This window comes from Manihot esculenta, chromosome 1, assembly GCF_001659605.2.
Source record: "Manihot esculenta cultivar AM560-2 chromosome 1, M.esculenta_v8, whole genome shotgun sequence".
NCBI classification, from domain to species: domain Eukaryota; kingdom Viridiplantae; phylum Streptophyta; class Magnoliopsida; order Malpighiales; family Euphorbiaceae; genus Manihot; species Manihot esculenta.
The window spans coordinates 30,678,627-30,703,664 of record NC_035161.2 but is presented as its reverse complement, the minus strand read 5'-3'; the positions used below and the strand labels follow the sequence as shown (position 1 = coordinate 30,703,664).

The window sequence follows — 25,038 nt, the reverse complement described above, 5'->3', positions numbered from 1 at the left end:
GTTTCTAAAGCTTGTAGTTTCCATTAGTGTTGGAGTAGCTTGTGGTTATTTCTGCACATGCCTAGATATTCTTGAACGATCATGAGTTTACTAGGTATACTATGAATTTTGTAGAAAATAGTTAGTGTATAGATGAAAGTTTTCGTCTAAAAAGAGAAAATTAATTTATCAACAGTAATAATTAATACCATCAAACAATTAAGCTTCAAATAGGATGTGAAAGCAACTTTGAAAGAAGAAAGAAAAGAAAAGAATGTGTTTAGGGAGCTGGCTGGGCATGCTATGATTTCATATAATGAAAATTACCCAGCAAACTTACATATATAAAAAAAAATCTTGAAACTCTCTCTTACAATTTAAGTATCTCTTTAAATGAGAAGGTATAAAATTCAATTAAAAACAAAAGTCTAAAATTCATATTTTGATTCCCAAAATTTATATACTGATCATAAACGTTTACATTCTCTCCTGCAAATTTAAATTTTTGAATTGAGTAATTCGGTTACACCCTCTTAGATTTTTTAAAAAAAGAAAAAAGAAAAACAATTAAGAATTCATAAATTAGATGCCAGAAATCAAAATCAGCCAGTAGAAGAGAGGCGATGGAAGAAAGCAAGAAGGAACTTCCTCAACCTCTTAATAAAGATAACCTAGCGAATTTGCTTCTCTAGATGTATTTATGGATGCAAGTAAAGAATTCATTTTTCAAGAGCTTATCTTCCGTCGCTCTATTCAAAACCAATAGAACAGCGGCCTGAACTTCTGCATCATTCACCGGAAGCTCATCCATGATGAAATGCTCCAACATCAAGTGTTGAGCTTATAAGAAGGCATTATAGGAGGAAGTCATAGCCATTTATGCATGGTTTCTAACAGTAGGAGGTTGAGAGCATCACCCTTCACTGTGCAAGTGCAACTCTGAAGTCATTGAGCAACATGGGCGTGGAATTGCCATACCCATAATCTGATACTCATTCTACCTTCATTGTGCAATCTCTTTTCCCATTTAACTGTCTTCACAGGCACACTACTGAACTAATGATTGAGACCTCTCAGCCCTTAACGTATTTAAGATCAAGAGAATTGAAAAAGGCCTAAAAGAATGGCTTTTATACAATTCATTCGTCTCTCTATCAATAGATTCGATATTGGTGCTGCATAATGGTTGATGGATTTAGCACCTATTTTGCTAGAATGGAAATTGGAAAGTTCATATATTTAGTACTTAATTTGCTCAAAATTTGCTAGAATGGATTTAGCACCTATTTTGCTAGATTATCATAGACCACTCACTACCAGATATCTAACTCAACATACTTGCATTTGCAAACACAAATCAATCATACAGTAGTGCTTCTTATAATGGCTCCTCTCTCTTGGGCCTCCTCATAAACATAAAAAAATTTACAAGTGGGAGAGAGAAAGATAATGAAAAGGACTTCACTTTGCCCTAACCCTGCCGTTGAAAGGATCATGAATGGCCTCTCAAGTTCTTCCCAAATCAAAATAATTAATATTCAAAGATTCAATTTTGGGGGCTATCAGTGAGGTGCTGGACTGTTGATCAGTTCCATGTTGAACTTCTGGTTATGCCAAGTTTGTTCATCAATGCAATGTGTCAGCATGTCTTTGATGGTTATGAGTGCACCTTTTGACCTTAAACCATAGCTGAAACCGGCTCAATGGGCTTTTAGGCCGATCTATTGTGCAATATTTGAATATGGTGTTGTTGAGAGGGATGTGGTTGCATTTGCTGTGAAATAAAGTGAATAGCATGCAGTGCATAGGGTAATTAAGTAGTAAGAATAGGCAAGTGATGTGTGGTGTGTTGTACTATATGATATAAACTTTAACGTACATATTCATTTTGTATTGTCCTTTTTGATACCAACTCTAGAACTGCCCCATTCTTAAAAATTGCTCCTCTCATGTGTCAGATCTGCTCACACTTGATTCATTAATGCTTCTTTTTTGGAGCAGTTGGGGCCGTGTGAGAGAAGGGATTTGGAATTCAAAGATAGTAGAGAGCACATCAGCGAGAAACACGGGCATGAATCTATGGAGACACAGAATGTATGTAAGGGATATAAAGAAAATAAAGAATGGCGTCTTCTCTAAAGGCTGTTGGCGTAGAGCTGGAATCAACCCAGATGTGATTGATGTGGATTAAAAAAAAAAAAAAAACTGGGGTGTAGTTGCCGCTTCAACCTTGACAAGTACGACCCATTTCTTTTTCTTTTTATATAATGTGTATATGTGAAGAGAGAGACAAAGATATTAGGGTTAATTAACACATCGAGTATTAATCAACATTTTGGCAGCTGAAGAAGAAGAGGAAAGTTTCATCGTGTTTGAGAAGGAATTGAAATGCATGTTTCTTAGTCATGTGTGTTTAGAAAATTAACATGAATTTTACGTAAATATATGTGAACACGTGAGTATATAATTCATGAATAATTTCATGTACTACAGAATTGAAGAGTCATCTTATCTGTTAATTTAATGTCTGGAAGTGGGATAAGTATAAGAGAGTGATTTCATTTAATTAATAATACAAGTAAGTTTGTGTTTACTCTCTCTTCCAACTAGTCTCATTTGAGAATCATAGACCCGCCTTATTCCATCATCGTACCATGACAGTAAAGCTATCAATTGGTATGAAAACATAGCCAACACAAAGAAGATTTTTAACCTTACATACATTGAAACTTTAGGTTCAAAGATGAAAAAACCTTCATAATTTCCTTTTTTTTTTTTTTTTTTAAGTACAACACTAGAATTGTGCTTATTCAAAAGAAAATGAATGAAAAACTATACCCAATTAGCTTCCAGAAGTTCACTGGACGATACGCTAGAAAGAAGATTTGCAGAATCCACACATTAGAAAGAAGAATTTCCAGAAGAATTTATTATTTTGCTTTTCAGTCGAGAGAAGAGAGGGTAATGAGATGGGGTTTAATGAACATGGAGACTACGTTACTCGCTCCTTTAAACACAGTGACGCCCAGGCTCAGGCCTAGGCGCCTGCTGGTGGCCATTCTAAATGTCCACATACACATTCCCCTTGATATTTCATCTCTTTCATTCAAGCAATCTCCAGGTGGCAGAGAAATCCCATGCCTTCATTTACACATAGTGCCAACCTTGTGAATATCAATCCCCAAACACTAGTTCTGCCACGTAATTGAGTTGCCTGTAGTGGATCATCAAATTACAACTTCGAAACTAAAAATATTGAACTCAAACAGAAAACAAAACATTTTAAGTTCAGCTTTTTCAAGTGTTAGGAGTTTGAGTGCTACTTGTTCGAGTTCAGTAAAGGGGACGAGAGTTGTCTGCGCAATGAAGAGCTTCCAGGTTAAAGGTGATATTCATGTGATGATCTACAAGCGCATGCTAAGTCAGCTAGATGAGGGGGAATAGACTAATGCTTTTCTTGTTTATGAGGGAAACAAAAGAAGTGGTTATGCATACATCTTAATTGATTTCATAAGAAAGCACATACAAATATAATCGATTTGCTTTCTACTCGGGATGTACTTAAATTTGAAATTTTCAAAAAAAAAAAAAAACCAATTTCAGGTAATCTGAAATCCCAGCAACATGAGGAATGAATTTATTTTAGAGGAAGTTACTATTTGATTTTTATAATAAAATTCATTAATTAACTTTTTAATTTTAAAAAAATACATTAAAATATTTTTACTTTTTAAAAAATCTATTATTTTTAATTTTTTTATCAATTTTATTATTAAATATTAAAAATAAAAAAAAATTAATTAATTTTTTATAAAATTAAAAAATTAACTAATATATTATTCCAAACCGTGGAAACTACATAATAAACAACTTAACAATTAAAATTATACATAAATGCTAATTAATATATTTTTTAAAATCTAAACCTTTTAATATATTTTCCAAACCAAATAATTAATAAGTAAATTTCCTAATAACAGAGGCAGTTCAAGCTCGATTTGTAAAATTTTTCCGCTAAGATATCACTTGTAAAATTCTGCATTAAAGAGAATTAACATTTGTCCATAATTCAATTAATATAAGTGCAACAGTGATAATAAAATGTCAAAAAAAAGAAAAAACAAACAAACCACCTAAAACAGATTTCGGCAACACGCCTTAAATCAAATTGTCTTTGACGCTAAAAGACATCCTTCAATTGACAAGTGAATTACATGAAACTTGGGCAGACGGGTCCCTTGGAAAGTCCCAGACGTACTTCCATCCCGTGATGCATGTCCGGCGTCCTGAAAGTTTCAGATTCACGAGGATCTGCAAGCAACGCCCAGGAAACACTTAAATCAGCCACAGTCATAGACAACAAACCTCTGTCAAATGCCATTCTATTGCTCATTTGATAGTACAAGTTCCAAATTTAGCCAGGCACATAGAATGACCAAGGCAAGGAAAGTAAACTTCTCTAACTGCCAATTATCTGGCTCAGGAATAATCAACCAAATAGAAACCTCTATCATATGATAAATAACCTACATCGATAATCTTGCAAAAGCAATTGGAAGGATAAGGTTTTCAACAACTTTCTTTCAAAAATGTCGAATCTTGTATAATCAACAAGCACCTCTAATAAAATAAAATCAACTTTGAAATGGCATTATGCAGTATTCAAATACAACCACTTACCATTGAGATAGTCCTCAAAACCAAAATCATCCAATCTTCCTGTATAAGCCTCAAGCCCTAGCATTGAGGATGAAATTGGTCCTGGTGGCCTCTGAAATCTGCACAGTTATTTTAGGTAATAGATTAGCACAGCCTAACAAATGCAAATTTAGAATGATAAGTTTCAGGAAAAAGGCAAAGATAAGGAAGAATGCAACAAAATTAGCTCACTATTAAAGAACAACATGCACAGAAAATATGCTTGTACAAGTGAAAGCGCAAGAGAGAACCCAAGAGGAAAACATAGTAAAACAATCTTTTTCAAAACAAATATGAGCTACAACTCTCATATCTTTAGTTTCACAAGTACACATTACCTTTTGCATATTTACCAAGAACAGGGTCAAAAATACCTTTGAAAACCTGAACAAGAAAATGGCTTTGTACAAGCAAATTACATGGGAACCTTCTCCCTGATCCAGTCTCCAAAGACAAAACTACAATACATTATTTGACAATGATTGTCAACTTTACCAATATTCATAAAGTGTCCTTTGAAAGATGTCCAAGTGCAACTGAAAATTTTTCCCCAAAGTAAAATCAGCATAAATTAATACCCCATTTTCATGATCATCATCAAATGAAAAATACAAATGACACGTAAAAATAACACCTCTTACTTAAGCCAACTAACTTTGGCAGAAATATTTTAGGTCTCTAATCAGACACTTTTAACTAATGGACTTCAAATTTTGCCCCTCAACTTTTTGGGGAAGTTCGAATAAGACCATTCTGATTTTTTTGTCTAATATTAATCCACAGTTTCTGATTATACTCAAACAGGCCAAAAATTTTTACCAAAAAGAAAAAACATTATTTTCTTAAAATTTTTCATACTAATTATTAATTTTCCACATTTTAAATGCTTGCTTTATTCATTTTTTTAGAAAAATAATATGAAGATATAAAGTCATACTTTTTAGTTTTTCTAAAAGTGAAAAATAATGTTAAATATTTAAAAATAGGAAATTAATACTTTTATTAAAAAAATCTTACAATGTAAAATTTTAATTTTTTTAGCCCAAAATTGAGTCTATTTACGCATAATATATAAGTGATGGATTAATTTAGACAAAAAAAAAAAGCCTTAACTAAACTTCATTAAAAAGTTAAGGAGCAAATTTGACCTTTTTCCTTTAACTAGTACAAGATGGAAATCTTCAAACATGCCTTCCTAACCAAATAATGATGCTCCTTTAAAAAATAAAACAAAAGTTGCAAAGATATCCTTCAGATAAATTGCTTTATTCACAGGTGATTCAATGCGTACAGCCAAGACATGCTCACCCGCAAATTATGCCTAATTGCTTTGACAAAAAATTCAGATCCGATCAGATGTATCTAGTTATCTCAGATGAACATAAAAATAATTTGCTGATTCGAAGTTTCCATTTTGGCACCAATAAGTTGGGGCAAAAACTTGAGATGAATAGCAATTGCATAATTGACCTGGTCTTCAAAACGTGTGACCATGACATACTCATCTAATAATCAACATATTTATGAAAATAACACCCCTAAATAAGACCAATCTCACCACTATGACATGAACTCATAACTTCCTATATTATTGACAGAGCTCATAACTTCAGATCAATAAGACCAATGACCAATCTCACCACTGCAACATGAACATGTCCAAAAAAGACTCCCTAGCACCAAATTACCCCCTTTTAGCACCAATTAGGAGTTGGTAAAATAAAATAAAAATATGATATGAGTGTTAACAGCATGAGAGAGTTCATCCCAGTTGCAATTACAAGAACATAATATTAAAAAGTAGGAAGCCAACAATTTTAACAACTTTGTTGCCATCAATTACTTGCAGTTTATTTCAACTTTCCTGCTTGAGCTTACAGATTAATTGCTTGTTCAGTTCTTCTAGTGGGAAACATACTAGTCCCTATTATACCATTGAATGCCCATGTTTCCTAGTCCTTGCCCATACCATCTTCGCCTTAAGACGTCTTGGTCATCAGATTCTATTATTTTGGTCTTATTTCCAACAATCAAGTTTAAAACCCTAATTCACCAAAAAAGACTCCCCCTGAGAAATGATTAGATACTGAATTTTGTTTCAAAAAGGAAACATTTCATGATAAAATCCAGCAGTAAAAACTCATACCGCGAAAGAATTTGCCTATCAAGATCCATCTTGAGCGGAAAGGCAGAGCCATATGTGTTTGCAAGGATTTTTCTACTCATCTCCTCTCGATTCTTCTTCGCCTAAAACCCAACAAGTAAAACCGAATTCAAGTTCGATTGCAAACAAAACAAAATAAAATACAAAGAGCACTAAAAATATCCTTACAGATTGGTAGGTGGTTTCGAGTGGGTGAGCTCCGACGAGATCGCTTTTGACGCCATGGAGACCGAATCGAAGGGCGTCGTTTTGGATCCCTCCGATTTCATGAGCGATTGTCTTTGGCGTTTCCATTCCTTCACTCTTACAGTCCTCTTCGTCCGTGTTTCTTTTCCTCTTCTCGCTTTTAGTGTCGTCTGTGACTTTGTGGCCAAGCAAATAAGAGAGCTGGGCTCTAAACAGCGTTTTTAAATCGGCCCGCTCAGCGTACCGGTGATGTAAATGGCTTAAGATTCAAGTTTCAATGTTTATTATATCAAATAAATATTAATTATAAATCATAATTAATAATTCGATATAACTATAAATGAATTTAGATAAAGTATGATAATTAAAATGTTAAAAAGTAATTTTATTTCTTTTTAATTCAAATTTTAAATGATAGTAATATTTTTACAATAAAAATATTGAAAATAAAATTACATAATAATAAATTTATTCATATTAAAGAAAATAAAATTTTTACTTGGCAGAATTTTCAGAATACTAAAAATAAAGATTTATATTTGTACTCTGAGAATTGAATTTTCAACCCTTAACTAGGAAAATATCAAATCACTCATCAAACACTCGTCGGTAAAAAATAATTTACATTAACACACTAATAACTTGCATTATTTGCCTACGTTTGCTTTAAAATTGCAAAGGTTAGTGTATATGTCAAAGAACTGAACAAGTAAAGATATTGGCCAAGCCTCACCAGCTTTACAATCAGCTCTGGTGGACGTAAGAAGGAAGAGTCGTGCAATGTCATAGCCGCTAGAAAATGAGCTGCTTGGTTCGCTTATCGGCGGACACGATGGAAACTGGCATGCCGAATATCAGCACAGCAGCAAGGACCTGAATATCTTGAATAATGCCTTAACTTGAATTGGTTTGAGAATCACCCTCTACAATGACACTTAAAAGCTCTAGATTTTGCAAGCAAAATGGCTTCCCTACGAGCCGAGGCATCCAGCGGGTATCTCCTACAGCTCCAAGCCAAGATAAATATTCCCCATGCAATCACAAGCAACTGCTGTTATTGAACCAACTCATCTACGTTGGTCGACGACTCCAGTATCGAAGTTTATTTTTGTGGAGGACAAAGGAGGCAAGTTCCAACTCAGCGAATGGTGGAGTGAGCGAGAGTTGGTTGGCTCTGGATTCGTGGAAGCAGTTCGAAAATCACAATTCAGGTCTTAATACTCTAAAGACTTCAATCCTAAAGCCTGACTCTGGTTCACTATCAAAATATAAGCTTATATTCAAGGTAATGGTAATATGCGATGCAATTTACATAGTGCTTCACATCCTCCACTATCTGTTATGAAAAGAAATATTTAGTTTGCAATCTGAAAAAGTTCATTAATTAAAAAACCTCAAAGCAATTAAGAGAAATCCTAATATACAATTTTATTAATAAACTTAGAATAAAACAGGATTCGCATATGCGGCAACTGATTGCACAATATTTCTGCCAAACTTTTTTTTAATTATTTAGCTTCCACTTGAATTAAAGTTCAACACATAACAGTTCTGAAGCAATCTTTTTTTTTTTTAGTTCGGTAGGGAGAACTAGAGCTCAAGAGACACCAATTTGCAGACCAGCTACTTCTGCATCACTTTTGATGATGGATACCAGCGAGGGAAGACATCTTTAGCATCATTAAACATAACTGTAAACTTTTTAACATTCTCTAACTGGTATGTTTAAGGGGTTTTTTTCCTGGAATATGTCATTTAATTTTAATCCATTTTCATGACTAAAATATGTCATTACTATCTAACTAGCATATTTAGGATGTACTTATCCCAATAGCAATGCTATAAAAACCTTCATTAGAAAATTCTTTTACCTTAAGAACGAACTTATTTCTGAAAATATTAGGCATAAATAATCAATCATATTCAGAACAAATTTGCTGAAATTCAGAAATTAACAAGGGGAAAAAAGAAAGGAAACTGACATTTAGCTCTTTGTTATGCCAGTAAACTAAAGCAAAAGTTTCAGTTTTTAGAACAGCCAAACTACTCCAATCCAACTGAAGTTGATCATGTCACTAACATTATTCAAACACAATTTTCAATTAGTTCTATGTGATGTATTCATATTGTAACAAGAACAAGCCCCTTGATTCACATCCAATGCACAATACAGCTGTTTGTCAATGACAATTTAATGGAAGTAAAAGCATTATGCCTATTCTGTTGCATTCCTGATGACATCGCCTTTGGCATGCAGAGGTGTAATTGTTGCGAGGACAACAAAACCACCTAAAACAACAATCAAGATGCCCAAGGAATTTACTAGCAACGCTTCAGTGGAATAGCGAGATATCACTTTGTTGGTTTGGAGGAATGTGGCTTTTTCTAAGATTCCAGTAGTAGCAGTAGCAACAGCCAGGGCATAAATATATACACCAAAGAATACATGCCAAGGCAGCAAGATGGCTCTGCCATTTCTTGAGCCACCTGGGTACCAGAATGTCACAAATCCTGCAACCCACTGTGAACAAGAAATGGTTGTGAAAAAATAATTAGCTTCCAGGGCAATCAAAAGCATTGGGTCATCAAAAAAGATGATGAAATGTTAAAAGACCTGCATGCCAAAGAGGAACAGGCAAACTAGACCCAACCAAGAATGCAAGCTGTAAAAATTGTCAATGCCCTTATCATTATGGAACTTCAAAGCAGCCCATACACCAATCAAGCTTAAAAAAAGAGCAAGGAACTGTAGCACAAGATGAACTAATTTTTTGAAGCTTTTTGTTCCTGGAACTGTCTTGTAGGCTAGCATGGCTGCAATATTCCCCAACAAACATTTAAAACAATAGTAAGAAACACCAGCATGGCATCACTGATAACATGGTTCAAATCTGTAATTTTAACAATGAATGGCTATTGGATTAGGCAAATAATTTTCTTAGCAAATACCATACTCAAAAACTGTCATTTTTACAGTTTGTTAAAATACTTTACTACTTCTTTAGTTCACATGACACATAGGCTTCAATGTGGCATACATAATTGGCACAATGTTTCTACAGAAGATGATAAAAGTATGCTCTAGATGTTGTTTTGTTTCCGTTAAACCAAATAGACAGCAACAAAAGACTATATATAGAGATATTATATTTCAATTTACATGCACTCCAGTCCCAGAAGGCCATAACAAACTCATTTGTCCATCAAAATTATTGATGCATTCCACTTTTTAGAAATAGAATATTCAAAGTTCTATCTGCCAAGTAAAATATTGCAAATTTTAGTAGTAGCATTGAGTTAGAGAAGCATCAAATATTTTGTGCAAGCATGTAAAGATCAGCCAAAATGTAATAGATTTACTCTACTTTCCAACAGTATCATCATGAACACTAACGAAAAGCTGAACAGTGGTCCTTCAATCAAAATATATCTAGGCATCAGGCTAGTTACTAATCCATACAGTTATTTTAATTGTTTGCTAGCTGCATTCTGAAAATAAAGCAAAGTACCACTGACGCCTCTCTAAAATCTAGCAATTAGCTCACATGGAAGAAGATATATGTGGCCAAAAAAATATATTTACTGCATCATTTTTGTGATAGAATAAGTGATTAACCTATTAAAATTAAAAATTAAAAAAAAAAAAAGCAATACAATTTTTTTTTCTTCTGTATTCACGTATTAGCAAATTTAGCAGCACAATTTGCTAGCATTTCAAGAAAAATCATTGTGGCATTCAACAGTTTATTAAGAGTTATAAATCCTGCCCATTTAAATTATTTATCACTGCTCCACCCACAAGTGTGCGCTTATATCTAAAAGCAGAAAACGGGTACTTACCTTCACCATTCATGAGTATGAGCCCTATCACCATTAAGACGGGGTGGACCTACAAGAGACCACAAGAACGAACTAAACTAAAGTTAGCCAAACATTAGAAGCCCCAAGAGAGAATTGAAAGTCAATAACGATATCCAGCTGTCAAATTAAACTTGCAGACTGATAATGAAATGATTGAAGCATTGCCGTTGAAGGTTTCACATTACATTGAAAATGAGATCTTTGTTATCGGAGACGAGAGCCAATCCTCCTCTGTAATGCACCGTCCATGTGAGCACCATAGCAGTAACTACCAACCCCAGCAACCTGACAACTGTGAAGATTGGGAATTTGATCACCGGAACTACCATTTTGTGTACTCTAGTCTAATTGTGGTTGCAGGTAGAAAAGGGAAAGAGGAAGAAAGTTAAGAAAGAGAGAGGAGTAATTAGATTTTATGATTAGGGTTTTTGAGTTTGAATTGGGTTTTGGATCCGTGCTTTGCTTTGTTTGCTGGTAGATCAGAGAGGGAAGTTTCGAACTATTTTTCTGATTTTTCAACTCAACGCTCCGCGAGATTCTCGGTCCCACTCGGACCATTCAGGGTTCTCCGATCCACGTTTGCTTCGCTGGGTTTCGGGTCAATTAAAGGTAGATTTATTTATTTTTTAATTATTTTTTAACCTAATACATATATTTTTAAAAATTTTTAAAACAAAAATTTAATTTTAGATTTTAATTATGTCTAATTTGGAGGTTGCTTTATCCATATTCGAAAACTATGTGATGTTTCTTCAATCTGATAAAACTAAATTAGTGGTTAAATCATTTATTTTTAAAAAATCAATTATACACAAATGTAATTTTAACATAATAAAAGAATAAAAAAAGTATACCTTGAAATGTACGTTGATAATTTCTCAGACAATTAATAAAATATTTTTAATTAATAAAATTAAAATATAAAAATTAAACCGTTGAATTAAAAAATAAATGGACGATAAATTTAATTTTTATTTAAATTTGAATCTAAATACTAAATAAAATTATTATTCACCATAATTTAATAGTATAAGCTACAGTCTCCTTGTTATATTAAGCTTTATTTATATTTTTACTTTTTTAACAATAATTTCATGGGCAATTTCAAATAAAAAGGATGAAATTTTCTGTATTTTACATTCGCTATAATATTAGAGCAAATTTGATATTTTTGTTAAATTTAATTTAATAATATAAAATTTATTTTAATCAACTATACGTATTTTGAATCTGATACTAAAATTATTATTTATGTCATGTCTCTATTTATGAGAATTAGTTTGAATTTAATTAAATTGTAATCGATTATAAATTTCTATTTAGATTTTATTTTTAATTAAGCGATAAATTAATTTATTTACTCATATTTTAGTTATAATAGTTATTTTATGTGTGAGTCTCACGCTCAATTATCCTGTATTAGAATTTGATATTTTTTAAGATTTTTTTATTTAACAATTGATATATCAAATTCTAAATTAAGTGTATTTGAGAGATATGTTGGTTTGACTTAAATGCCAATTTTATTCGGTTAAATTTTTACTATATATGTTTAATTAAATATAACATTTTGAGTTAAAATGTTAAACTCTTATATTTTTATATATATAGGATATATTTTTAAATCAGAATATATAGTTAACTGTTTAGTGAAAATTATTTAAATTATATTAATATAATTTTAAATAAATACAATTACACTAAAATTATATAAAATATTGAAAAGTCTATATACATTGGATGGATTTATTATTTTTAATCTAAGCAAACTTTTAATTAAAAAGATTGATTTTGATTTTTCAAGATAATATTATATAAAATTGATTGTATGTAAATTTTTAATTTAAGTTGTGAGTTGCTACTATAATATAAGATTTCGTTTTAATAAGTCGATAAGTGGTTTTATATGTGAAAAAAAAAGATTTAGACGATCGACTTATAATCAAAAAAAGAGATTTAGTCTTAAGACAAATTTATTTTAAATTGGACAGACTTATACTTTCAAACATAAGGAAATTATCATTAAACAATTATAATATTAAAAATTTATTTTGCGCTTATAATTACAGGACTTCTAATCAATTAGCTCATAAATATTTCTTATTAATATGTTAGCTATAGCACCACTGAATTATTACAAAATGTCATATTCATCTTTATCATTAGAGTATAAAATTAATAATATAAAAATAGAACGATAAAAAAAATATTTTATTTTTTAACACAAACTCTAAACATTCCATTACATTTTCTCTCGTTCAACTGACTTTATTATCGGAGTGACTGTCGTGAGCATTCATCGCCACTTCACGTTGCCTTCTCGTAAGTTCCGGTCAATCACAATACAGTTCCATTTAAATCACGTCATCAATTTTATTTTCACGACATAAAAAATTGAAATTTTTAATAAATATATTCATTTTGTTAAAATTTTATAATCAAATTTTATGAATAATTATTTTTTTAAAATAAAACTACTGATTGTATTAATAAAATTTCATTAAAAAAAAGAGATATCATTCCAAACAAAGAGACGATTATACCTAATACATTATCTAGCCAAAGTATAAGTAAGTAGAGTAGTATTATGACGAACTCATTTAATAGAAATATCAATTTTAGAGTCTAATAAAAATTTACAATCATTCAAAATTAAACTCCTATATAAAATAATTTGATAAAAATATCCCTCAAAATTTACAATAATTACTTAAATACATTAATTCAATTTTAATGAATAAAATATACTATAAATTAAACTCAATTTAATTAGCTAATATGGTTAATCAATTACTTCCAGTAAAACAAGTATATATGAAATTGATTGAAGTAATCAATTTTTAATCGAAATAATCTCTATTTGAGTAAACAAATATGCACTTGCATATAAATTGATTCGATGAAAGTTATAATTTAGTTTTTTATTTACTTTTTCAAAGTTACAGAGTTTATTTATTATTAAATAATACTACGTAATTTGATTATATATATATATATATTAAAGAGTAATTATTTATTTGCAAAATTATAAAATCTTATTTAATTATTAAATTAAAATGTAAGGGTTTAGAAATGCTAATTTTGCTGGCTTTAAATTAAAAATGTAATTTTATGTCCAAAATTTTAATATTTTCTTTTAATAACATAAATATTTAATATTGTTTAGATTTTATGAGCCCATAATCTATAAAAAAAAATACGAGTGCGGTTGATGCATTTTAATAATCACTCTGAACTCAAGTAAGTATTCAATATAATTAGACAACTGAAAATAATAAATAAGAAAATTTATTAAGTAAACAACTGAATAAATTAATTATTTTTATTATCAAAATTTAAAATAAGTAACAAAAGATTTATACTAAAAAAATATGTAATTTTGAAGAATAAGTAAATTTTTTAATGGTTTAATTTAACGAGGAGAAATATATGTTTGTTAAGGTTTATTTGTGAATTAAGTTCTATTTAGTATATATTGAATTACAATTTTAACAATAAATACATATTTTCCTATATTATTAGCGTGCATTCATTAATAAAATTACAAATTTTTATGATTAAACATTTATAAAAAAAATTAAATGTAATCATAAAAATTATTTATTTTTTAAATAAAAAATATCAAATTAAACTCGATTAAATTTTAAGTGTAAATTATAATTAATATAAATGAATACAATTAATTCTCTCCCTTTTCTTTAAAAACTTTTATTTTCTTATACAGTTGTCTTACGAGGAGGTGCAGCCTTTCGGCCATTGATCTCCCCTGTCACGTGTTTTATTTTTTAAAATGTTACAACGTAATAAAATCAACACATGGGAGAAATTTTTTATACTTAATAAAAAAAAGGTCTTTTCCAAGAGAGAGAAGGCTCTGCTTTGGTAAAGACCGAAGAAAGAGAGATGATGAGGGTTGGTCTGAAACCCACATGGGACAAAGGATGCTTATCTTCAAAACCGACCTTAAAAACTCTTTCCAACTTAACAGCTCCTTCACACCGTGGCATTTCAATGCCAGTATATGCTTTATTCCCTTCTTTCCCCAAATTGCCCTTCCTTCGCACAACACTAATCCCTTCTCGTTCCTTTTTTTTTTCTTTATAAAATTTTGATAAAAAATTAAAATTTTAATTAGTATTTTTAAACTAATAATAATCTTTGTTATTATATTACTTATTCTCATTCCGACTATAGAGCCCACCTTTATTAAGATATTTTTCATACTCTTTTTCATTTTTTTGAATGAGTAAATATATGGATATTGAATTACAAAATTATATTTCGTCTAATTTAGAATATTTAAAATAATAAAAATAAATTTATATTTAATAAAAATTGTAATTAAATAACATTATATTATCATTAGCATTGTAATATGGTGGGATGAGTATAAAGCTGCACAATATCAAACTCTACCTTCTTCGACTATTGGGTGCCATGCGGATGCGGATTGGGAAGCTCCTCCATTTTTATATGATTGTTGATGTTGCAATATTTTAACGGTGAACAATAAAAATGAGCATTGTTATTTGTGACAGTTAGATAATTTTATTTTAATAACTCAAAAAATTTACTTAATTTATAGATTTTCGACACAATAAAAATAAAAGAATTATATATAATTTTTTGGAGATTCTAAATATTTAATTATGAATAAAATCTTTACAACACAATATCAACTAAATACAAATTTCAAGGTTCATAAAAATTTCAAAATTAAACAAAGCCCTAATATCATAGATAATGAATGGAGAGATGCCTTATCAAAAGGAAGCACGCACCTATAATATTTATAATTTATTTTTATTTAAATTATAAATTAGTATCAATTCGGATTGGCGGCTAAGGGCAATTCCGTCACACAAAAAATTTCAAGTTCCAAATTCAGGAAAGCCACCTTCTAAAATCCCCACGTTACCCTTTCCATAATTCGACCAAAAGAAAGAAGAGATCAAGGGTAAAATAGTAGTTTCAAAGTGGGAATTATACTGTGTGGGCCCGTCCATATAAAATGAGAAAATAAAGAGGTAACATGAGTGATCCGCGCACACAGCACAAAGAAAAAGTGTGGGCTGAAAGGAGAGAGAGAGAAAAGTTCGTTTGGAGACGTTATCGGACTCCAAATCTACATTCCGCCGGATTTTGGGAACCCGGTTCGTGTCCGTCTAGGGTTTTCAAATTCTTTTGGGGATAGAGAGACACTAACAGAAACTAGAGAGTGTTAATTAACGGATTTGGAATTCTCCGATTCTTCGGAATCTGTTAATTATCATTTCTTGTTTAGGTTTTCGATAATAATCTCTGTTTTCGACTCTTCTTCTTGAGGGTTTTTCTTTTGGGGTCTGGGGGCTTCATTTTTTTGAAGTATATTTGTTTTAAGGTTTTTATGGTGCTTAAGAGGTTGAATTTGGGATCTGCAGATTTTGGGTTTCTTGAGGGGCAATTGTGGAGCGTCTCATGATGTTTACGCCACAAAGGAAGGTGTGGTCTAGCTGGTCGCTCACACCACGGAGCGAGGCCCAGAAGAGCGGAGCTGGGTCGGATCCCAATACGAATGTGAATGGTGCAAAGAACCTGAATTCTGTAGACGGGAGCCTTTTGAAGGGAAAGACTGTGGCTTTTGCTGAGCCGGTGACTCCTAATGGTGTCGGATCTGCCTTAGAAGGTGATGTGTTGGAGAAGATTTCAAAGCTCGAAAGCGAGGTTGGTATACTGTTCTGCTTGTTGAGAATATTTTCGATTTTTTGCCCCCAAATCCTGCTTCTATTTGTCCCGTTATTTTAAATTTTTTTACGTTGTTTTTTTTTTAAAACTGGTGTTAGATTCTATTTTGTTTAGTGTAAATGGGGATACTTGGTGCTTCAAGTAGCTAGTTTCTGGAAGTAGTAAGATGGCCACTGAGACTGGTCTCTAGAGTAGAGAACAAAGGCGACAATATCATAGATGAGATGTTAACTTATAATAAGTCTCATGCTTGTGCTACCATGGTAGTTAAGCACTGTATAGATTTGTGCTTTGACGGGCACACTATGACCACTCTGAATCTTACTCCGAGTTGCTTGACTATCAAATATCGGTCAATGAACTTGGAGCTGTTATCAATTTTTCTGCTGGTTTGATGTAAGTTTCATATCCATGCCCAAATGTGTGTATCCAACATGCATACCTTGGGACAAAAGAAGAGTTGAAGCAACTGTGGCTACTATTTAACGTCAGAATACAAAAACAGATGTTTTCATGCACAGACTTACTTTTGTAGATGCCAGCAGTGATATCTCAAACGTTTTTGGTGTTGAGAGCTTTTAATATTTGATGTGGCTTTCTGAACGTGGTGTTGAGCAACAACAACAGCGAAAAAAGATCCTCTTCTGAAAAAATTTATGTTTCTAGCTCTGGTCAAACCATGTTACAGGAAAGCTCAGTTTGCTGGAGACCAAGGAAAAGATAGTGGATGTGTCAAATATTTATGAGTAGAGTGGTAGCTTGCTTTGGAATTTTATATATCAATTACTCTTTTGAAGAATCTTGTGACTAAATTGCTTAGTCGAGGCCTTCAGTTGGCTATTTAACTTGTTGATGAGCACTATGCATTTTCTGAGGAAGGGACTGTGCTTCATAATACATAGAAACATAATTTGTTTAATGGAGAGTTGATATAGGAATATTTAGTAGTTTTGTGCTTGTGGTGGCTGAGACTTGTTTAACTAGGGTTTCTAAACAATGGGGATGTGTAGATTGTTTTAGGCTTTCTATATCTATGGGAGAACAAGAAAATTTGTTGGCAAAAGAAAAAGTTGATCTTCATATTCAATACAATTCACGGAAATTTTTCCTGCTGCAGCCAGCTGGGAACAGGTATTTTGTTGTTGAAAATGAAGAAGAAGGAGGAGAAAAAGAAAGATAAGCACTATTTATATTGATTGAATGATCAAAAGCTAGTTAAACTTCAACTGTAATTTAGGTTGCAAAGTCTTTAAGAAAATATTGATTGGAGAACAAAGATGTCAACAGATTGATCAAATTCCTGGTTACACTACCAGGAAAGTAAGTAAACTGGTTTCTTAGCTTATGAAGTCTTCCATCAAATCTAATTATTGTACCTTATCTACATATATCCTGAAAAAAAAGTTATCAGATCTGATCTTTTCCATTTAGATCAAGTTTAATCTAAATTGTTTGAAATACCATGATCAGAAGGCTAAGAGAAGACATAAATAGCCATAAATTAGAACTGCTTCAACAGCATGGACAGTATTTGAAATTTTTCCGACCTTCTACTCCCACATCACTCTTGAACCCATTTTTATCCTGTAATTATTGAAGCTACTAATCAGGGAATTATAATATAAACATTAGCTGAAGATGACTGAATACTGAAAAAAAAAAACTTAAGAGATTTAAAATTTCTGGAAGATTGACTGAAATACTAATCATGTGAAGTATGTAGGGCTTTTGGAGGTCGCAATTCTTTTCCTTTATGTAGTCAGTATGCCCAAATTAAAAAAGAAAAAAAAGAAGATATTTTTAGTCCTAAACTGGTGTCGTTATGAAATGCAAAATCACATGATTGTAAGTTGCAAAATGATTTATGATTTAAACAATGGCTGCATATAAATTTTATTTTCATGTGATATGCTAGCTTATTATTGCCATTACAATCATTAACTCATTATCATAACTTTTTATTTGTTTTATACATTCCACAAGTTGAACCTTTAATGCTTTTGAAGTCCTATTTTCTTGAGTATGGGTTTGTTGTGTTTCTAATCCAATCTGTCAACCTATGTCTCAGCTGTTTGACTATCAATACAATATGGGACTTTTGTTGATTGAGAAGAAAGAGTGGAATTCCAAGTATGAAGAACTCAGGCAGGCAATTACAGAAACTACAGATGCACTTAAGCGAGAACAAGCAGCACATTTGATTGCAATCTCTGATGCTGAGAGACGAGAGGAGCATTTGAAGAAGGCCTTGGGTGTTGAGAAACAGTGTGTGCTTGATGTAAGATTTAATTTTCTTGTGTACACACACACACACACACACACACACACACATGATACTTACCTATATCATCTAGTTGCTAAATTACATGAATACATTCAGTAGTTTGGTTTAGTGAATATCTGGTATGCATCAGTAGAGATTAGAACCAGTGCGCCACTTCTGTAGCAGACAAAATGCCATCTATATAATTGTTTTCACCACTATAAAGTTTCTATTTGAAAAAGCTTGTTAGTCACCCTCATGCCTAGCCTGGTGATAGGGACACTCCTTCAAATTGGGCGAAGGCTAGAGTTTGTGTATCCCTTCCCTTCCTTTGTAAACACATTTTTGCATTATTTTCATTTTTTAAAAAAAATAAAGGATAGTATCATAATTTTGACTGTTGGATAAACAATATAACCTTTAGATCATATACTATAAATTTCAAGTCAATTTGGTATTTATATGTTTGTTTAAACAACTTTTTCAGGCTGCACTTCTTAAAAAAAATTCTTGAAAATTGAACATTGCCCAAGTATCATTGTTAGGCAATTAATGTTGTATCAAAGCTCAACGACTTATTTTCTTGTTAGTATGATGTTTTCGAATTAACTATTTGATTTTCAAGTTCATTAAATCAAAATCGGAAGATCCAATGCTAGAACTTTTATCATTAGCACTAAACAATCCCCGTCTCATGCAATTAAGGCGATTAAACATGCACAACTTGACTTGTTATACCGGAACTCGTGACCATGTGGCCTATTGCTGCTGCATTCTTTGAATTTAACTTTTTGTGCCAGTTATCTATCACTACCGTCAAATGTTGAGATATGCACATTTTTCGTCCTTTATGTTATAGGGGCATTACTGGGTTGATTATTGTCCTTTGAACTTAGAATATTATTATTTACTATTATTAGTAAAATTGATTTGATATTCTATATACACCTATTTTTAAATCCAGCGGTCAATTTTTGAAAAATTGAATCAGACAAGAAGTTATGAAAATTGTGTAATTAACTCGTGTAGTGTAAGTATATCCTTTTCCCTGCATTCTAGTAATTTCATTAGGCATCTGATTTTTAAAAGGTTTGTGTAGTTTGCTATTGTGAATCTCCGAGTAATATGGTTCTGTTAATAATTTCTGGAGAATGTGGGTTGCTGCAGTTGGAGAAGGCAGTGCGTGAGATGCGTGCAGAAAATGCCGAACTGAAGTTTACAGCTGACTCAAAATTGGCTGAAGCAAATGCTTTGATCACTAGTGTTGAAGAGAAATCCTTGGAAATAGAGGCAAAATTGCGAGCTGCTGATGCCAAGCTTGCCGAAGTGAGTAGAAAGAGTTCAGAGGTTGATAGGAAATCGCAGGATATGGAATCTCGTGAAAGTGCTCTTAAGAGGGAGCGCTTGTCATTTATTGCAGAGTATTCTCAGTGAACATTTCTTCTTTGTTACATTTGGTTCTATCCGCTTCTGTACTTGTCTGATCTGCTACTCGACAATTCATTTTTCAGGAGAGAAGCACACGAGTCTGCTTTATCTAGGCAAAGAGAAGACTTGCGAGAATGGGAAAGAAAATTACAAGAGGGAGAAGAAAGGCTATCCAAAGCTCAAAGAATTATCAACCAAAGAGAGGAAAGGGCCAATGAGAATGATAGGATCTTTAAGCTAAAAGAGAAGGACCTCGAAGAGGCACAAAAAAAGATTGATGAAGCAAACTCAATCTTGAAAAGTAAAGAAGATGATATTAACAGCAGACTGGCTAATCTGACTCTAAAAGAAAAGGCATGCCTTTTTTTCATGCTGAGGAGTTCTTGATTCTTTAACTGTTTTGTGTGCTAACATATCCTGTTTTATTTGTGCAGGAATTTGATGCTACAAGAAAGAAACTAGAGATGAAAGAGGAAGAGTTGCATGCATTGGAAGAAAAGCTAAATGATAGAGAAAAAGTGAGTGCTTTTCCTTTTTAATAAGGATATCTTCTCAGAAATGTGAGAATTAGTTAGAATGTCCCCTTATAGTGACATGTTCTGATATATATATATATGTATCATGTCTTGGTATTAAGTTGTGGACTTCTTAGTTGTCTATGTTTTTTCTATATGGTAATTTATCTGCTAAACAAGTATGCCATATCAAGGATTTTTCCCCTTAGATTTTCCCCCTCTTCTTTTTGTTCATTTGCTTCGTCAAATTCACACTCACGGATCCATAAATGTTTTGCTAAAAATTAATGAAAATTGAATATGGACACCTTTTGGTTATCTGTCTTAGTCAGTCATTATTTATGTATTTATTTTTGCACGTGATATCTACAGGTTGAGATTCAGAAGCTCATTGATGAACACGATGCCATTTTGGATGGCAAAAAGCGTGAATTTGAATTGGAAGCTGAGGAGAAGAGGAAATCTCTGGATGAGGACCTGAAAAGCAAGGTGGTTGAAGTGGAGAAGAAGGAAGTTGAAATCAAGCATATGGAGGAGAAAATTCTGAAAAGGGAGCAAGCCTTAGATAAAAGATTGGATAAGATCAAGGAGAAAGAGAAAGATTTTGAGTCAAAATCAAAAACACTGAAGGAAAGGGAGAAGATCATCAGATCTGAGGAAAAGAACTTGGAGACAGAGAGACGGCAAGTAAATGCTGATAGAGAGGATTTTTTGAATCTCAAGGCTGAACTTGAGAAGATACGAGCTGCCAATGAAGAACAGCTACTGAAGATTTGTGAAGAGAAGGAACAGCTAAAAGTAAGTGAGGAAGAGAGGGCTGAGTATGTTCGCTTGCAATCTGAACTAAAAGAGGAAATAGAGAAGTGCAGGCGTCAGGAAGGATTGCTTTTGAAGGAGGCTGAAGATTTAAAGCAGCAAAAGGAGAAATTTGAGAGGGAGTGGGAAGATCTGGATGAGAAAAGGGCTGAGATTGAGAAAGAGCTGAAGAGCATCAGCGAGCAGAAGGAGAAGTTTGAAAAGCAGAAAGTTTCAGAAGAAGAAAGAATAAAAGATGAAAAGAAGGCAGTGGAAGACTATGTAAAACGGGAGAGGGAAGCTCTTGAAATGGCCAAAGAATCTTTTGAGGCCAACATGGAGCATGAACGATCTGTATTAGCTGAGAAAGCACAAAGTGAGAAGAAGCAAATGCTTTATGAGTTTGAGCTGCAAAAGAGTGAACTTGAGAATGATTTGCAGAAAAGGCAGGAGGAGATGGAAAATCTTTTGCGCAAGAAAGACAAATTGTTTGAGGAAGAGAAAGAGAGAGAATTAAATAACATTAATTTCTTAAGAGATTTAGCTAGAAGAGAAATGGAAGAAATGAAATTGGAAAGAACTAAGATAGAAAAAGAAAGGCAAGAAATTGAAGAAAATAAAAAGCATCTCCAAGAGCAACAACTTGAAATGCGAGAAGATATTGATAAGCTTGGTGATCTTAGCAGGAAACTGAAGGACCACAGAGAACAATTTATTAAGGAGAAAGAACGCTTTATTTTGTTTGTTGAGCAGCACAAGAGTTGCAAGAACTGTGGTGAAATAACTTCTGAGTTTGTGCTTTCTGATATAATAGCATCAAAAGAAATTGAGAATGCTGAGGTCCTTCCAAAACAAGGATTGGTTAATAATAATGTAATAGGAGATGATAATCAAAATCTAGCAGCTCCTGCAAGGCAAGAGATTGATAAATCTCCCACAGCAGTTCCATCAGTATCTCCAGTTTCTTGGCTCCGGAAATGCACATCAAAGATATTTAACCTTTCCCCAGGTAAAAAGAATGAGCCTGGTTCTTTACAGAGTCCGACTGATGTTGTTGAGAACATGGAAGAACCATCAAAGCAATTAAATTCCACTGTAAATGAACGGGAGTCATCTTTTGCAATTGGAAATGATTTGTTGGATCTCCAGAGGCAGTCAGACTCTAGCATCAGAGAGGTTGAAGCTACTCAGGATTTGTCAGTTGACAATCAGAGCAACGTTAACAGTGAGGCTCTGGAAATTCAGGAAGAGACTCAGCCATCTAATTTAAAGCGTGACAGCCAGCCTCACAAGAGACGCAGGCCAAGAGTTAGCAGAACCCGCTCGGTGAAGGCAGTTGTACAGGATGCCAAGGCTATATTAGGGGAATCATTGGAAGTAAATGAGACTGAAGACTCTAGCCATCTGAAAGCTGAAAGCCGCGATGAGTCTAGTCTTGCAGACAAAGGAACTTCAAGAAATGCCCGGAAGCGGAACCGTGCTCGTGCATCTCAGAATACGGTGAGTGAACATGATGTTGGAGAAAGTGAGGGACATTCTGATAGTGTCACAGCTGGCAAGCGCAGGAAGAGGCAACAAAAAGTTGCTCCTGTTCAAGCCCCAGGTGAAAAGCGATATAATCTTCGACGACCCAAGCGGTAAGTTCTCAATTTCGAATGTTTAGCTGTGTATACTATGAATTCTTAAGAAGGGGCAAATATGCAACATTGGCCTAACTGTTATTGCATGAGTTCTCTATCTTGTTTAAAATTTGTTTAGATGCTTGAGGGTTAATTCTTGGCATGCCCATGCTACAATTAATCTTTCACAAGTCATTTAAACATGTTCGATTATTGCTGGCAACTAACACATGAATTCTCCTCATATGTAACCAGTGGAGTCACAGTTGTAACTGATAAAGCCTTGTCAGGCAACAACGGGAAAGATAAGGAAGAAGGTGTTAGGGGTCTGACTTCAACGGGGATGGTTAGTGAGAATGGTGGGGGTCAACACACTGCGCAGGTGAGTGCTGTAAAACCGTTGCATTGTGATCTCACCGACACTTGCAAAGTAAGAAGCCTTACTGGTGTCATCATATATGCACGCAATAAATTGGGTTTGTTCTATCTTTTGGCAGTTGGAGAAGGTCTCGGACAATCAGGATGGTGATGCTGATACACCCAGAAACCTGGTTGACAGTGCTGCTGCATTGAGTGAGGAGGTGAATGGTACTCCAGAAGCAGCTGGTCAGTATGGTGTTGGAGATGAGTACAGGAGTGAATCCCATATAGAAGATGAGGAGGATGACGAGGAAGAAGAGCCTGAACATCCTGGTGAAGTCTCAATTGGGAAGAAGCTGTGGACTTTCTTCACAACGTAATGATTGAATCTTGTGCTTGGTTGGGTGGCTTTGATGGAAATTGTTTTAATTTTTTTTTTGTTAGGATTTGCTGTTAGAGGTCGTTTGTGTATTAGTGTGTATTAACAAATCAAATGTAGTTATGAAGTCTTAATCCAGGTGGAGGGATATTGTTTTCTTTGGCCCTCGTTTTCTTTTGGTTAGGATTCTCAGGGTTTTTGGGGGCTGTTATAATTTAGTACATGCTTAGATGATTTGATGTAGCAACGACCAGTGTAATATTAAACACTGGAGGCATCTTCCACATTATCCAAATTGTTTGTATCAAAAGTGCTTGTATTTTTATCCTTTGGCGGGCCACGTCTTGTCTTGTCCGCATTGGTAGTTTGGCCTTCCTACCGAATTCTCGTTCACCGCCCTTGTCGTTATGTTAGGCCATCCACGTTGGTTCTTCTCTATTATTTTTATGGTTTGAGGAGGCAATTTGGCCTGGGATTTCGCTGTGGGAGATGGCAGCTACTTCACGACTGAGAGCTACTGCTTCAAGTGTCCTGGAGAAGACATCCATTTGTTTGCTGCTCGTTCGATGGTGCTGGAGACCCTATAGTATAGTATAAGCATGATTTGCAATTCGTGCATTTTCATTTTTCAGGACAATCGAAAAGAACGAAAAATAGTCTTATTGCTTGGGGGCGTAAAGGCAAATTTTGGATCCCTGCCATGCGCCCCATTTGCTTCTCTTATCTGCGTCTCCACATTCTGTTATTGCACCGTCCCAATCATCTTTTTCACTTCATGCTTCGGAAATTACTGTCAACATGATCCGCCAAAATGGAAAATCTGTGATCGAGTGCCCCCGCATCAACAAACCAGCCATGGAAAAATTTAAGTTTGAGGGACTCAATTTTATCTTAAATTTAAGTTGGAGGGACCTAATTTTATCTTTTTAATAAGGTCTTTACTTTTTTATGAATATTTTTTTTAAACACATAAAAATTATATTAATAAAATATAAAATAAGTAATTTGCGTGTAACATGCTTTAGTTAATAAATGTAAAAATTCATAGCTATATAAATATTAAAAAT

The 25,038-nt window shown here is 33.2% G+C and overlaps 3 protein-coding genes across 3 annotated transcripts; 1 reads left to right on the top strand and 2 right to left on the bottom strand.

The window, feature by feature from the left end:
- Positions 1-3,985: 3,985 nt before the first annotated feature.
- Positions 3,986-7,225, bottom strand: LOC110618671 (cyclin-B1-2). The gene is made up of 4 exons (XM_021761882.2): positions 7,010-7,225; positions 6,824-6,924; positions 4,660-4,757; positions 3,986-4,290 (listed from the first exon to the last, which is right to left on the bottom strand). Exons 1-4 carry the CDS (start codon positions 7,133-7,135, stop codon positions 4,190-4,192), a joined length of 426 nt encoding a protein of 141 aa, XP_021617574.1. The 5' UTR covers positions 7,136-7,225; the 3' UTR covers positions 3,986-4,189.
- Positions 7,226-8,982: 1,757 nt separating this feature from the next.
- On the bottom strand, positions 8,983-11,462 carry LOC110618432 (transmembrane ascorbate ferrireductase 2). The gene is made up of 4 exons (XM_021761566.2): positions 11,074-11,462; positions 10,868-10,916; positions 9,642-9,841; positions 8,983-9,548 (listed from the first exon to the last, which is right to left on the bottom strand). The coding sequence occupies exons 1-4, from the start codon at positions 11,215-11,217 to the stop codon at positions 9,243-9,245; spliced, it is 699 nt and encodes a 232-aa protein (XP_021617258.1). The 5' UTR covers positions 11,218-11,462; the 3' UTR covers positions 8,983-9,242.
- Positions 11,463-15,886: 4,424 nt separating this feature from the next.
- Positions 15,887-24,298, top strand: LOC110631020 (nuclear matrix constituent protein 1). The gene is made up of 9 exons (XM_021778721.2): positions 15,887-16,041; positions 16,309-16,591; positions 18,681-18,890; positions 20,043-20,296; positions 20,387-20,657; positions 20,738-20,821; positions 21,191-23,250; positions 23,488-23,614; positions 23,730-24,298. Exons 2-9 carry the CDS (start codon positions 16,346-16,348, stop codon positions 23,970-23,972), a joined length of 3,495 nt encoding a protein of 1,164 aa, XP_021634413.1. The 5' UTR covers positions 15,887-16,041; positions 16,309-16,345; the 3' UTR covers positions 23,973-24,298.
- Positions 24,299-25,038: the final 740 nt, after the last annotated feature.

Bases quoted from the DNA above. Each gene is read 5' to 3' on its own strand.
- LOC110618432 (XM_021761566.2), bottom strand. From the start codon at position 11,217: ATGGTAGTTCCGGTGATCAAATTCCCAATCTTCACAGTTGTCAGGTTG. The intron at 9,842-10,867 runs GTAAGTACCCGT...GGAATATTGCAG, and splicing joins CATACTCATGAATGGTGAAG to CCATGCTAGCCTACAAGACA. The intron at 9,549-9,641 runs GTCTTTTAACAT...TCTTGTTCACAG, and splicing joins TGTTCCTCTTTGGCATGCAG to TGGGTTGCAGGATTTGTGAC.
- LOC110618671 (XM_021761882.2), bottom strand. From the start codon at position 7,135: ATGGAAACGCCAAAGACAATCGCTCATGAAATCGGAGGGATCCAAAAC. The intron at 6,925-7,009 runs GTAAGGATATTT...GTTGGGTTTTAG, and splicing joins TCGAAACCACCTACCAATCT to GCGAAGAAGAATCGAGAGGA. The intron at 4,291-4,659 runs GTAAGTGGTTGT...CGTTGCTTGCAG, and splicing joins TTTTGAGGACTATCTCAATG to ATCCTCGTGAATCTGAAACT.
- LOC110631020 (XM_021778721.2), top strand. From the start codon at position 16,346: ATGATGTTTACGCCACAAAGGAAGGTGTGGTCTAGCTGGTCGCTCACA. The intron at 18,891-20,042 runs GTAAGATTTAAT...GGGTTGCTGCAG, and splicing joins AGAAACAGTGTGTGCTTGAT to TTGGAGAAGGCAGTGCGTGA. The intron at 20,658-20,737 runs GCATGCCTTTTT...TTATTTGTGCAG, and splicing joins ATCTGACTCTAAAAGAAAAG to GAATTTGATGCTACAAGAAA.